The sequence below is a fragment of the Ascaphus truei genome, chromosome 4 (assembly GCF_040206685.1).
Source record: "Ascaphus truei isolate aAscTru1 chromosome 4, aAscTru1.hap1, whole genome shotgun sequence".
Classification (NCBI taxonomy): domain Eukaryota; kingdom Metazoa; phylum Chordata; class Amphibia; order Anura; family Ascaphidae; genus Ascaphus; species Ascaphus truei.
In genome coordinates, this window is record NC_134486.1 from 70292315 (window position 1) to 70307225 (window position 14911).

The 14911-nt window shown below is 40.4% G+C and overlaps 1 protein-coding gene across 2 annotated transcripts in view; it reads left to right on the forward strand.

The window, feature by feature from the left end:
* Positions 1–6336: 6336 nt before the first annotated feature.
* Positions 6337–14911, forward strand: part of PLCB1 (phospholipase C beta 1) — an 810170-nt gene continuing 801595 nt past the window's right edge. For both annotated transcript variants that reach the window (XM_075596018.1, XM_075596020.1), the window contains exon 1: positions 6337–6759. In XM_075596018.1, coding sequence (XP_075452133.1) covers positions 6661–6759 — 99 coding nt within the window. In that variant the 5' untranslated portion in view covers positions 6337–6660. The remainder of the gene's footprint in view (positions 6760–14911) is intronic.

A 14911-nucleotide genomic window follows, 5' to 3' on the forward strand; every position in this document is an offset into this window, starting at 1 on the left:
CAGCCTACATCCGGGGACCCCCCCTCCCAGCTTACATCCCACCCCGGGCAGCAAGCTGGCATTGGGTGCAGGGGGAGGGGCTGACCCAGAGCTGCCAGCCGGCCCTCTTCCTCCAATCAGGGAGGGAGATTACTTATTTATTTATTTAAAAAAAAAAATTGGCGCGAACGGGGGAAATTTGAGCGCGAACAGGGGAAATTTGAGCGCGAACGGGGAAATTAAAAAAAAACACATGTACTGCTTGGGCCAATATTTACTCGCCCAGGGGTTAAATCCACACGCCCCGGGCGAGTAAATGTATAGGATTGTCGAACACTGCACATAACTATACACACAAACCTATTTACAGGACTTACGGTGAGACATCACTGGTCACAAGGCATACAAAGAATTTGCTATCCCTTTCTTCATAGTAATCCTGAATCACATGATAGGGATGGGAGTAAACTGAGTGATCCCAAATAGTTAACCCATTAAGGCCTTTAACCCCTATACTAACTAGTAGTCCCAAAAGACATTTTACAAAAGCAAATTTGAAATATAATAAAGTCCTTCAAAAATATAACAATGGGATCTCTGAGTAATTGATCTGCAATTACATTATAATCAAATTGGAATCTATTTGATTTAATCTTTAATAGAGGACATTATATTACAGTAGAAGAAAGCTCTAATTTCAGTTTCAACTTTGGAACAATTTGGAATCCTCTATTTGCATGTTGATCAAAAATGATCTAAACATGTATGAAGGTAGTACAGTTTTAGACAAGCAAAATACAGCACTTTAAATCAAAGACTTCTGAGATGTACAGTATGTTGTTAAGGAGTCATTAGCCAGCTGATACTCTGTAAAGATCTGTTTTAGTGATACACTATACTATAGCTAGTTCTATAATATAACCTTCTAAGCTTGGAGGTAATGCCACGGAAGGAGAGCAAGGGCCCACTATAGACACAGGTAATGGTCCTCAAAATTGCTGGAGGCTGACCTGCATATACAGTAATACAATACAGTATGTATCAATGCAATGCAGGTATCAGTGCATGGAAATGTTAAAAGTACAAAAACACAAGGTAGTGCCTGGATTAGTCTTTATTTATTTTCTTTATGCCAAAGCACAGCTTGACAATGTCATTATGCACTGTACTGAACCATGTCTTCACTTCTGAAATAGATCAAATAAAAGGTAAACATTATACTTCAGGTACCTATTAGGGACTCCAGGTATTCTGGACATTTAAAGCATATGCCAACAATGCCTTCTGAGAGGTGCTTGTACTGTACTTGGTAGAGCTACAAAATTACGCTATATCACTTGAAAAGAGCCTGTAATGAATACTGTACAGTATGCATTGTTAAAGATTTTCCCATTTAACAAATTTCTTTAGCATTTCTTTATCTTTTTTAGGTGTTCTGAGAGAGAGAATTCTGTTCATTAACAAAAGACTCTGAGACATCTGGTGTAAGGTTTATGAAGGATCTATGGTGATAAATTATGATGAATTTTTAATATATCCCATGCTTCACAGCACTATGAATGGATTGAGATATTATTATACTATTAAAGTTTGATAAATTGTGTATTAAATGTTGATGAGCCACTAATGCCACATTAACTGTGTTTATGCTGTGAAATGCTGTTATGAAAAACAAGTCCTTGAGTGTGTTTTGATGTATTATGACTTCTCTTGTTATTTTTATGACATGCATTGTCTTTTATAAGTACAAAACGGGTGCTATCCATATTAGCCAAAACTAGAGTTGTCTACTGGTAAATACTTCTTCCTGGTAACTGCATACTTTTGCTTGTAGTTAGATTTACATTTTTCAATAGAGGAGACATATTATGCAGTGAACTTTTGAAGTGAAACTTCTTTAGTGGCACCTAGTCAAATTTGATGGGACAAAACTGGAGACATGGAGACGAAAATGTGAAACGGAAATGACGTCACGTAATGGCCTCCGCTCCCCCCACACGCTCGCTGAGATGCCACGCATGCGCAGTTGTGATGGTGCCGCTAACGGACGCCACACATGCGCCGTGTCCATACCTCTGCTGGGGGGGGGGAGGAGGAGAGAAGGGTGGTTGACTCCGGGTCAAGGGACTCGGACAGTGGTGGGTCTGGCCTGTGGATGCTGAACACCCCCTCCCCGTTCCTCCCCGGGGGGAGGAGAGAGGGGGGCTGGCTCCAAGCCGGGGGACTCAGAAAGCGACAGCTCAGACATTTCTCCCCCCGTGTCTCCATACCTCCGCCGGAGGGGAGGAGAGAGGGGGGCTGGCTCATGGACGGGGGACTCAGAGACAGGGACAGCTCAGACAATCCCCAGCAGAGAGAGACACACTGACTCACACACACACAGTGACTGACACATACACACACACACACACACACGCACACACTGACTGACACACACACTGACTGACACACACACACTGACTGACACACACACACACACTGACTGACACACACACACACACACACTGACTGACACACACACACACACACACACTGACTGACTGACACACATGGACTGACTGACTCACACACACGCACACACTGACACACACACACACACACAGAATTCCCAGTTACTATAAATATAGAAGTGCAAATAGCTAAAACACGTGTTCTAAGTCAAACTTCTTTGCGTTTTGGCACTGAAATTATATTTTGTATTTTTCATTAAAAATATCATTCTTACAAATACAATTTATGTGACAAAACAGTGACAAAAGACAAAGAAGTTTCATTTACTATGAGCGTGCACAGCACACAGTTTTTTTTGTATTTAACATTTTGTCTTGCCCCATATAGTTCAATCATAATGTACTAATAAAAACATGCAAAGCCTGCTGCTAACAATCTCATTAGCTCGTAATTATATATCACATGATTAAGTAATCAGAATGCTATCATAATGGGGTATCACTGTTAGAGTATTAAGACACCTACTGTATAAACTGCATTACCTACTGTATATTACCTAAATGCCATTTGTACCCAGGAAGAATAAAATGGGTAGCAAGATAGATACATACAGTACAGATGTAGCCAGCTTTATCTCCAACCTGCCCCAGCGCATGTGCTGGTGAACCGCGGACCAAACATGGAGTGTTCACAGCAAAGTACAGAGCAGGGGGGAATTGCCGGGGACTGTAACTCTGGGAGCAGGGGTCCCTGGTGCTGAAATTAATCTGATTCAACTCCAGAGACCCCCTGCTTCAATCCTACATTATTACAATTTTAGAAAGGCAGCGAGATCGTCTGTTAGAGGTGCGCAGAGAGAGTGACTGATTCTGTCTACTCTCACTGCGCATACTTTCCAGACTTTCCAGACTAATGTGGCCCGGTAGGATTAACACAGCAGGAGTCACATTCAGAAACAGGGACCCCTGCTGCGCTAATCCTGATGGTCAATTAGTCTGGTCAACAGGATTCTGCGAGCAGGCAGTGGTCAGGAAGTTGCCATCTGTGGTTTCCTGGGCGACTATGCGACAATATATCTGGCTACATCTGTACATACATATAGACTTACTCCTTTATTATGCGCTTAACTAAGAGACCACAAAACCTTCAGCATAAGAAAAAACAACCGCTTTTGTAACATTCCTGAAATAAAACAAATGGAGGGCACTGGAATAAAGAATAAAATGGAACTGATTAATTGGAGCCTTCATGTGGATCCATGGTTACTGAAACATTGAAACATAGAATTTGACAGCATATAAGAACCACTGAGCCCACCTAGTTGTAGCTGAATTAAAGCAATCTAATATATTGAAGGAAATGTATTAACACCTCTGTTGTTGGTGACACACTTTTAATGGACTAACAAAATGTCAAATTGACAAGCTTTCAAAGCGAGCTTTCTCTCTTCATCACGTTTACTTCTATACTGGGCGAGGTTAGACCATTAAAAACTTAAAATACTGAATACACAAGTGAGGGAAAGTACTATATATATTATGCACGTTTGTATATTTTTGCTGCTCAGCTTGCATTTCATTTTCCTTTTTCATCCTCATAACATACTGTATTCTGAAATGCTTCAGTAGGTTTTTAAAATAGCTTTCCTTTTTGAATTCATCATGCAAGAGCATCAAGGGAAGTTTAACCCTTTCCATTCTCTAAACACCCTAGAGTATATTTGCTGAGTGTTTGTGTAAATAAAGCAGAGATAGGAAGTAAATGTCAGCACTGCCTTTTCTCAAGAATCCATTGTTTCTGACTATCTTGAAATCTATTCAAGTTCGTGAAAAAAATATTTTCTAAATATAGAAAGGGACAAGCGAACAAAGAGTAACCAGACCACGATTTAATTATTTAACCAACCAGGACCAGAAGTGCGTTTGGCTGTGAATAGTTCATACATACAGTAAAGTATGTTTAACCCTCTTACCAGAACGCCCTCCTACTGTCCCGGTATGTTCTTCCTACCTAACAATTAGATTGTAAGCTCTTCAGAGCAGGGACCCCTGTTCCGAAATGTTACTTTTATGTCTGAAGCACTTCTTTCCATGATCTGTTATTTGTATTATTTGTCATTTATATGATTGTCACATGTATTACTACTGTGAAGCGCTATGTACATTAATGGCGCTATATAAATAATGGGCTGAAGGAGTGGCTCAGTGAGTAATGACACTGACTGGCACTGAGCTTGATGCAGGGGATTCTGATTCAATCCCTAGTGTCAGTTCCTAGTGACATTGGGCAAGTCACCATATCTCCCAGTGCCTCAGGCACCAAAGACATAGATTGTAAGCTCTATGGGGCAGGGACTGTGCCTGCAAAATGTCTCTGTAAAGGACTACATAATATTAGCAGGGCCATACAAAAACAAAACAAATAAATACATACGAACATGTTGCTGTGCTACTGGCAGCCCTGCAGTGGTCTGCATGACCGGGAGGGATTCATCAAAGCTTTATGACCAGTCATTAACACTTTACTACTTGTTTTACAACTGAACTCATTCATCATATACATAAGGACTCAGTTTTCAGCTATTTTACTATCTTATTGTTAGGACGATTGTATGACAAATTTGGCATATTTGTACATGCAATTGTCATCAGTCAGAAAATTAACCAGGGTAATGTGTTAAGTCTTTATAATTTGGTAGATATCCATAATGGTAATAGTAAAAAGGGAGAATGGAGTACAATCAGGAACATCTACTGGACGCTACCATTTCTCTTCACAATACAGCTGTTGTAGTCCCCACTTTGTAAAATCATTTTGAATGAAAAGTAGCAATAAAGAGAAAATAGACAGGTAGATGTAGATACTGTGATTGAAAGAAAACATCAATAACTGTATGTATGTATGTATGTATGTATGTATGTATGTATGTATGTATGTATGTACAGTATGTATGTATGTATGTATGTATGTACAGTATGTATGTATGTACAGTATGTATGTATGTATGTATGTATGTATGTACAGTATGTATGTATGTACAGTATGTATGTATGTATAACTTCATATATGCAGTATCTTTAGAAATATTATGCAGTCTACAGAAAATAATCAGATTACAGCACAAAATGCTTTAGCCATTGGAAAACCATGTCCTGTCCCAATTAATTGACAGTCAAGGAGTGTGATATTTCAAAGCCTCCCTGCTCCAAAGCAGATACAAAGGTATTCCAAAAAGAAGCACAAGATTTGCCACAGAAAAAAATCTTTGAAAACAATGTTTTTCCCGTGGTAAATCTGGTGCAGTTTTTTTCCCCCAGTTTTGCAATGGTTTTGACAGCGACTTTGATACATCTCCTACCTAGACCGTCCTAGATGAATGAATTCGTACTTAAATTACTGTCATTAATTAGAAATTTGGGTACTGCAGATCGATGTGTTTTAGTAAATATCCAGTTACAGATATTCATAAGAGAGACTGGTAGAAATATTGGTCCCGAATTCCCCATGAAATAAAATGAACAAATCACAGCATTACTTACTGAATTACTTACTTACATCAAAATATAAACATCTACTTCTAACAGCATGAAGTTTCCAAACGGGAAAAAAAAGATGATTACTGTTCGAAATCAGATGTATTTCAGAGTCCCGGCATTCATTCTAGCCTTCTTGTACATTATAATGTAATGTCACGGAATTGTTGCCCTGAATCCAGTCACTGATAGTTCCTGTCTAGGTTGGAAAAGGTCACAGTCAGAGAAGATGGGACGTGGTGCAGTGTTGCCTTGCTCGCGATAGGTGGCGCTGCCCCGCAAGCCATGCTACCCTAATGATAAAGTTGGCGTGCTGTGATTGCAGGGAAGGAAGGACGGACACAAGGCGTATGCATATGCATGTGTGTGTGTGTGTGTGTGTGTGTGTGTGCTCTCCTCGCTCTCATCTGTGCATGGCAAAGGGGGGCGAACTGCTGAATGGTTCTTTAGCTACAGGAGTAGGAGGAGGCAGCAGTAGGCAGAGCTGTGAGCACGGTGCTGCCGGCTACCTCCTGTCAGCTGCGCTTTCCCCCCCTATCCCTTTGAATCAGCTGTGGATTCCACCGAGGACATATAACCAACCATCTGAGAGGTTGTGTCCGGCTCACACTTACACCCAAGCCCAGGAACTGTGTATTTCGCTTCCTCGTGTTTTATTCCTTGCCTTCTCTTTGCCTGAGAGCATAAATGTGTGGAAATGGCTGGGGCACAGCCAGGGGTTCATGCTTTGCAGCTCAAACGTGTCTGCGTCTCTGACAACCTCAAGAAAGGCACCAAGTGCATGAAATGGGATGATGTAAGTACAGTAGCTTCATATCACCTCTGGTCCATGCATGTTTCATCTGACCCTTCTTAATTGCAAGTATCTTGCTCTGACCCGTGCTGCCTATACAATAATACAATGTGTGTGTGCTTATACAGTATTTGTGGGTGACATCGATCAATTTGGAACGTGTTAACCCCTTGTAGGCAAGCACAGCAATGCATCTCACTTTGAAGTATATTTTCATTTATTTGGGATGACATTTGACTTCTCACAATGTCTTGTTGACATTTGTCATGTCCTTCAGCTACTAGCATGACTTTTGGGGTTATGAGTAAGTGTAGCAGCTGCAGTTGTACAGTATGCCTCTGAATGATCGTATAGTTAATAGGCTTTGATCGATCAGAGTTAATGAATTAACTCCCTTCAATAACAGCCGGTGATGGAGTGCACTGGACATTGATGTAGTGTGACTTGTAGGAGTGGTTCGTAGGAAAAGAGAAAAATGCCTATCTGCTTTTCATAAGATTGTGTGTAAAGATGTGCCAAAGGAGAATCGTCCACTGATTTCCTGTGGTCACATCGGAGCATCTAATGAAAATGCCCCAGAAAAAAAGGCACCTTCTTTATATGGAAGAGATGTTTGAATTTCAATCGCAACCCGTTTTTGCTTTTCTACCAACATGACTCAAAGGAAGATATAAATACTCTAAAGACGACAGTGTAAGATTTCTTCAGCCCACACTGAATAAGGCAGCTCGTCAGATGAATGGGGTGACAACTGAATGTGGGTGCATGTGAGATTTGCTACAGCTATAGATCCAAATGCTTAGTCCTAGAGAGACAATATAGTAACAGACAGCCAAATACTTCAGCACTTTAGTGCTCCATCTATAAAATGGTTATTGAAGGGTAGCAAAGGTCCCTGGAGTTCAGAGAAGTGAGAGCTCCAGATGTCCTCAGACCTCAGGCCTTCTGTACAGCATCAGGAAAGCTTAGAAAAGACAATGACAGCTGTCCGCTCATATCGTTTACAATAGTTATATAAAACCATTAATGTGGATTGTGTCCACTTTGTGTGAAGATTAGCACATAGAGGCATGCATTACCTAAAGTCCTTGTTTGATATTTTAGACAGTATTATACCTGCTACAGTGTATGTGAAAATAAGGCGAGAAACAAACAGGTGGTTGTAGATATGAAAGCTTTGTTTGAGGTCTGAAGTGGGGGTATCAGTCGTCCAGAAAACAGTAAATAACCTATCTGATATAAGTGTCATCATTTCCTATCCACTTATCTTGTAATGACACGTTATATTTTCTGATAGATGTGCTGGTACCTCGATAAAACTATCTCCATAAAACAGTGTGATCAACATGTACAGTACATATCTTTGCTTGCAATGATAACACGACATTCAGAAAAAAAATGATTCCCTAATGTTGATTAGTTTTGAAGATATAAAAATAATTTTATAGAGACAAAACTTTAGCTCATAATATAGCAATTTGGTCATTTAAATTTAATCAGTAGTAATCATTTACAAGTTTTAGACCTCTTTTTCTAATAAGTGCTCTAATTTAACAATCATTCTATCTTGTACATGTCTTTTTATTTATTTCACTGGTTAAGTAAATATTGTAATAGTAACAGTTAACTGTTTCCGTCTCTTATCTATGTATGTGATAGTGTGCACTGAAGTAAAGCACATGGTGGCTATAGCTTTGAACGTTGGTTGTTTATCTCTGAATTGCTTTCATTTTTAAAAGTACTACAGTATATGTAGAAGAACATTACATGTATATAGTCTTGAAAACTCACATACAACCTGCATCTCTGAAGACCTTCCAATTTGGTACAATATAAGGCTGCGTCCATAGGACTGCAGCCATGCTGAGGCGCGCGGAGGCTGAGGGAAAGTGGCTGCTTTCCCTGGCCTTGGTCCGCGTGCCGTCCGGGGGTGTGTCGGAGGGCGGGCCAGTGACGTCACGGAGCTGGTTTGCCCTCATTGGGCGAACCGCTCACGTGACCGGCCCTGCGCTCCCTTGAGCGCTTGATTTAAAAATTTTGGTAAGACTTACGCTGCCGCACGCTTGCGGAAGCGTAAGCGAGCCCCTGCTAAAGCCGCTCTCATTGCGGCTGCAGGGGCTCAGTGCCGAGCGTGAGCGCGCCTCAGCACGGGTCAGCGCATAAGCGCTGACCCTGGACGCAGCCTAAGACTTCACCTCCTGTCACAAAAACAAGCATATTGCAGATGTCACTCAAAGTACAATTATAGTTACAGCAGGATGTTATAGCTGCATATACTGACATATATATATACTGACTTAAGTTTTGCTATTCATCTTTGGTCACAATACTACCGAAAAGTATCAATATTGTCCTGCCAGGCAGGCAGTATAACGCAGTAAGCAAGGTGGATACTTTTTTAATGCAGTTTTCCAAAGTTTATGCATTACTGTAAGTAATGAGACAGTTTTGAAATAAAATAGTACATGTCAATACCTCCCACTTCCATCTCATACTGTACCAATCCCTAGTCTGCACTCATGCAGTATACAGCTGATTGTTTAAACTTACATTTGTAATGTAGGAAATAAATGATGTAGTCATGTATATTTTGTAAGTCATATGTCAAACATGGGAAAAATAAACCTTGATTATTTTCCTGGTGTGCAAGTTATTTTTCTTAGTACGTACAATAGTCACAGCTTGTTAAAGCACGGGTAGGAGCACAATTGAGCACATTGCTGGTGTCATTTATCTTTTAATAACCATCATGTGTGTCATGTATCAAAGTCACCTGGATGAAAAACCTGTAGAAAATTTGACATGAAAAAAAAGGACTGCACCAGATTTCTTAAAGGGTAAAATCCAATAGGTTTTAGCAAAATGTATTCTCTTTGATAAATGTGGTGCAGCTTTCTGTACTAGTTTTCCTGCCAAGATACTTAAAAAAATAGTAATTTCTCCATCTTAATAATTTCATTTAAAGCAGCCATTCAGCTCTCTGCTTCTCTCTCCTCACCCCCCCCCCCTCCTCGCCCCCCTCTCCAAATGTTCCCTTTTTTAAACATGTTTTCTGGGAGTTCCCCGGAGCTGAACCATATGATGTCCCAAGGTTGGATTATTATTTTTTGGTCTGCTGGTGATAAGAAGAAAAATCTAAAAAATCCACGATGGGTGTCAGGCTCTCTTGATGACATGGGAGCTTTCTATTGTCCGCCAGTAAATATGCTGACCCCATATTGTTTCTCCTGGACATGTAATGCCGGGATCTTGGGTGTTCCCCCGAGCTTTAAATATTGTGGTTCATCTCAATTAAATTAATGTTTAAAGAGAACATAACCAAACAGAAACACAGGCAGCACAGTATGTAGCTTTAAAGTAGCAAAATGTGAAAATCCTATGGTTCTTTTTTTATAAATCATTTCTGTAGTTTAGATAATACAGTCTCCTTTTTTGTTTTTAACTCCTAATGCTATTTTTTTTTAAATGTACTGATAATCCTTTGGTTCTACAGCAACTACAGTATCTAGAAAGTTATATCCACTTCCTCTTTTGAAACAGGCTCTGACACACACCTTTTTGAGCTCTGCACTTTGGCAACAAAGTATCACAAACAGATATATTGCTGCGTTCCAAACACCAGACTGTCTACTGCTCTGAAAGCTGTAGCAGAATGTGTTACACTTAATAATATAATGTTACATGTCATCTGTAACATTTCACTGACTGCAACCATTCAGCTAGGCACACTATTAGGATTTTGACAGATTTATAACAGGAAATGATTGCCATCTTAGGTAAGAATGTAGAATTATACATTGTCACATGCTTTACATATACAAATAAGAGAAAAAATATTTCAAGTCAGTATTAACGTTACATTTGGCATAACAAGCTTGAATAAACATTTATTACATTTTACATACGTGTTAAAAAGGGATTATTACATAATTTATGAGCTACATGGGGAATGGATAGGTGAGAAAAAACACTTCACATAATCTATGAAGGTTATATTTCTGTCCTTGATGGTGTGAAATGTATAGCCATTCTGCATAACACAGAAAGGAGCAATTTAATCAGATTCTGAAATGTCCTAATTTCTTTTAAGATTAATTATATTAAGGAGCCATCTGGAAGATGTTTAGACTTAATTGTAACCCCTTTAATGCCACAGTCCTGCAATTTGTTTGTAGGCCCTATCGGAAGTGAAGTTTGAGATGTAATTTTATACCTGGAATGATTTAAGCTCCACACATCTTAGAATACATACTGTTTGAAAGGAGTTTGCAAGCACACATGTTAACTACTGTACTTCGGTGCTAGAAGGGACAGCATCACATTTCAATATAGTAATATTACATCATATATAGAGATTTACACGTGCACAGTCAAACAGATATTTTGTACTGAAATATAAAAGCAATATTGTAAACCTGTGTTTGTTAGCTTGCATTACACCCAGACATACAAATGTCTGCAACAATATGCAGTCTTTGTATTCAGTTCATTTAAAGAGGTAACGTGACCCCCCTCTAAATCATACTAGTTTAACTTATATAACATTTGATAACTACATTGGGCTTTTTTTTAAGCACCCCCTGAACTCTTCACTTCTTTGTTACTAGGGAGGCATGTGCTGTGCCAAGTGATGAGATCCTTCCAGCAGAGAAGAGGTAGCCTAATTAAGTGTCTATGTAGCTAATTAATAGATCATAGTATTAATATCAGTATCATCAGATTTACAGGTGGGGGTGGGGGGGGGAAGGATACAATTTATTTTAATGAGGTCTATTTATTAAAGTCTCACAGGAAATGTAATAAATTACCCACCTCCCAGGTACATGTAGCATGTATGACATCTATGAAATTTGCTAGAATAGCCAAGAACATCCAGTGTTCTTTTTCTCTGGTTGCCTCTTGGAAATGACTAATGATCAGGCATTTGACAGAGATTGACCTTGTCTTTGTACAGCTTCAGGTTTCCCCGAGGGCATTACTGGTCAATAAGATGTCTTATCAAAAATCACTGTGTGCACTTCCTTACGTCAAACGGAACATATGCCTCCACAGATCTTGGTATTTAACATAATAGCATCAGGTCTAAAGCAAAATCGTTATTAATTTGGTTTCTATAAAACTCTCACAAAAATAAATGAGATTTCTTAAAGTAGCTGTCTAATGATTTGTTCTGCCCCTCTAAGAAAGACTTCTGAATCGAAAAACATATGTTTCTTACAAAATGCTGTGTCATACTGTATAGTTACGCAGTAGTTTTAACAACAATTTCATATTTACTTTTAGAGTGTGCTAGAAGATATCCCTAGCTTTATTTTCATGATAATGCTGTGCCAATGTTTACTGGAGCATAATGTCATCAGACATATTTTTTTAATTGCATCTTTTAGGTGCATTAGGATTTTGCACAATATGTCTATATGTATTTTTATGCCTTGAAAACATGTGTTGTCTCAGTGGACTTGTATTCTGCCGTGAAAGCCAGATGGAATGTTATAGACAATGTTTTTCAGTAACGTACATCTGTCAGAACATTGTAGAAATATACATGTTTCACTGACATCCTTCTCAATGTACAGCCACATGTGGAACTCTGAGTTCTATGTAAGCTTTATTTCAGTGCATTTAAATTTGAGTTAAATTAAGCTTCTTTTATCTAAAGACATGTATAATATAACCTTATTTACAGTTTCCTTGGAAACGACAGAGCTTCAAAGGTTTTGTACAATTTCTATCTGTTGAACAGAGATATGGATTTTTTTGTCAGAGTAAACTGTACATATCTTAGCTACTCAATGAAAGAATTTGATTACCTTTACAGCCCAAAAATGGCATATAATTTCTGGCATTTAAAATCAACAATCCGTGCTGCCCGTGTATTTTCAACATATTATTTTACCATACTTGAGCTGCACCGCGGCCCTCCAAGCTACCATCCCCTCTCACTTCCAGAGATACTCAATTCTGAAATTCCCTTACAAGAATTCTTATTCAGGAGGAGCAATATAGCCAATGGGGTCATCCTCACTCTGGTGGCTGGTAGAAATTGGAGATACCATCGTGAGATGACATCACAGCTTCCTGTTGGGTGATGCTGCAGCCATCTTTGTTTTTTTCCTTGCAAGTACTGGCATAGGTTAAAAATGTTATATCTAAAAGAAGAGTTGCCAACTCCAGTCTTCAAGATCCACCAATAGGTCAGGTTTTCAGGATATCCCTGCTTCAGCACAGATGGTGCAGGCGTTGACTGAGCCACCTGTACATAAGCAGGTATATCCTTAAAACCTGACCTGTTGGTGGCCCTTGAGGACTGACATTGACCACTCCTGCTCTACACATTATGCTATTTGGAAATCAGTCCCTCCTTCAGTACAAGTGGCTCAATCAGAGGATCAGTCTTGACTGAGCCACTGATTGAGCCACCTGTGCTGAAGCAGGGATATCCTCAAAACCTGAAGTTGGCCACCCCTGCCCTAGTTCATATAATGCAAAAAAAAAAAAACTTGATTTTGAGAGGCAGAAAGCGCATCGCACAGCAGATGCTAATGAAAATTATAGACGATGGGGACATAGTATATGGTACAACACCCCAAACTCACTCTTGCAAACTAGACACCCTCTACAATTCAATATGCTGCATTGTCCTTCAATGCAACTACAACACACATCACTGCGAAATGCTCAAAGAACAAGATTGGTCATCACTTGAGTCTAGGCGCAACGTTCATCTTTACTGTCTTGCCTTCAAATACATTCTGGGTAAGCTCCCCATCTATCTGAACAAGCTCCTCACCCCTACCACACACAGCTTTTATCACCTAAATTCTGACTCCAAAAGACTGTTTGCGGTCCCAAGGTTCAACAAAGTATCCGTCTGCACCTCCTTCTATTACCACCTCACGTCTGGAACACCGTACCAGAGACTCTCAAAGCCGCTAACAGGCTAAATTCTTTCCAAACTAAAGTTGTCTCACATTTAACCTGGTCTGTAACTGTTACATATGCCTATAACATATATTATCTTTTCACTTAATGTAACCAAGTATTTGTAACCATGTACTGTATCTGTCATCATAACTTTGTGCCAGGGACATACTGTACTTGAAAATGAGAGGTAACCCTCAATGCATCAGTTCCTGGTAAAACATTTAATAAATAAAAAATACATCTGGAGAAATGGTTAACACTTTCTAAAGACACATAGTTTGGGGGTCATGAAGCCATGACGTGGGACACTCCCAAGCTGCCAAGTCAATGGTAGTTCCTGTGAGATTAAGTGTAATGTCCCAGATCGCTGCATCATGACTCCTGGCCAGTGATACAAAGAGTACTACTCAAGTTACCGTGGTTACATATGGAGGTATAAGAACAGAGATTTGAAGATGTAACAATAAGAGTACATTTTGTAAGGGCACAAGTGCAAACCCTTTTGGGACAGAAACAATGCAGGCATCATTTATACATGTGTAGCCGGGTCCCCTCTCACCTCCGTGGTGGGTGGGAGAAGGCTGCAGGGCGACCGGAGTGCCGGAGCTCCGCAGCAGTGCCGGGAAGCAGGGTGTCGTCATCTTGTATGTTCGCGCACGCGCAGTGGAATCCTTGCGCATGCACAGTCCCAAAGTTGGGGCTATCTTAGGAGATGGCTCCGCAAGGGACTACATGTCCCAGGAGCCTTAAGGGCAGATGAGGGAGCAATATAGCTAAAGTTTGGCTTGAAATGGCGCTCAGTCGGAGCAGAGGAGACAACAGAGTAGGTAGTGTCCAGGGAACAGTGCTTCCCTGGACTAGGCCTAGAGTTTCCCTGCAGGCCCAAGTTAGGCTCTGAGCCCCCTTCCAGCTTGTGGTGTTATGGGGAAGGCCCCCAGATAGGGACGCTTCCCCTTATCTCACCACAGTGCACCGGTGACAGGACACCATGCGGTGATCTGCGACCTGCGGTCTGGGACCAGACCCAGACCACTGAGAGACTTTAAGGGAGAAATTCCAGCTGGAGCTCCTTCAAGAGGCGGGCGGTAGACCCCGCGTTGTGGGCTCACAGTGCGGTCCTGCGGATCCATCCATCTCCAGATTGTCCTGGTCTGGCCTAAGCCCAGGAGAGGTACCAACGTGCACAATGGCCTTACACAGGGGGTAGCGCTACTCCACATACATTGGGTGG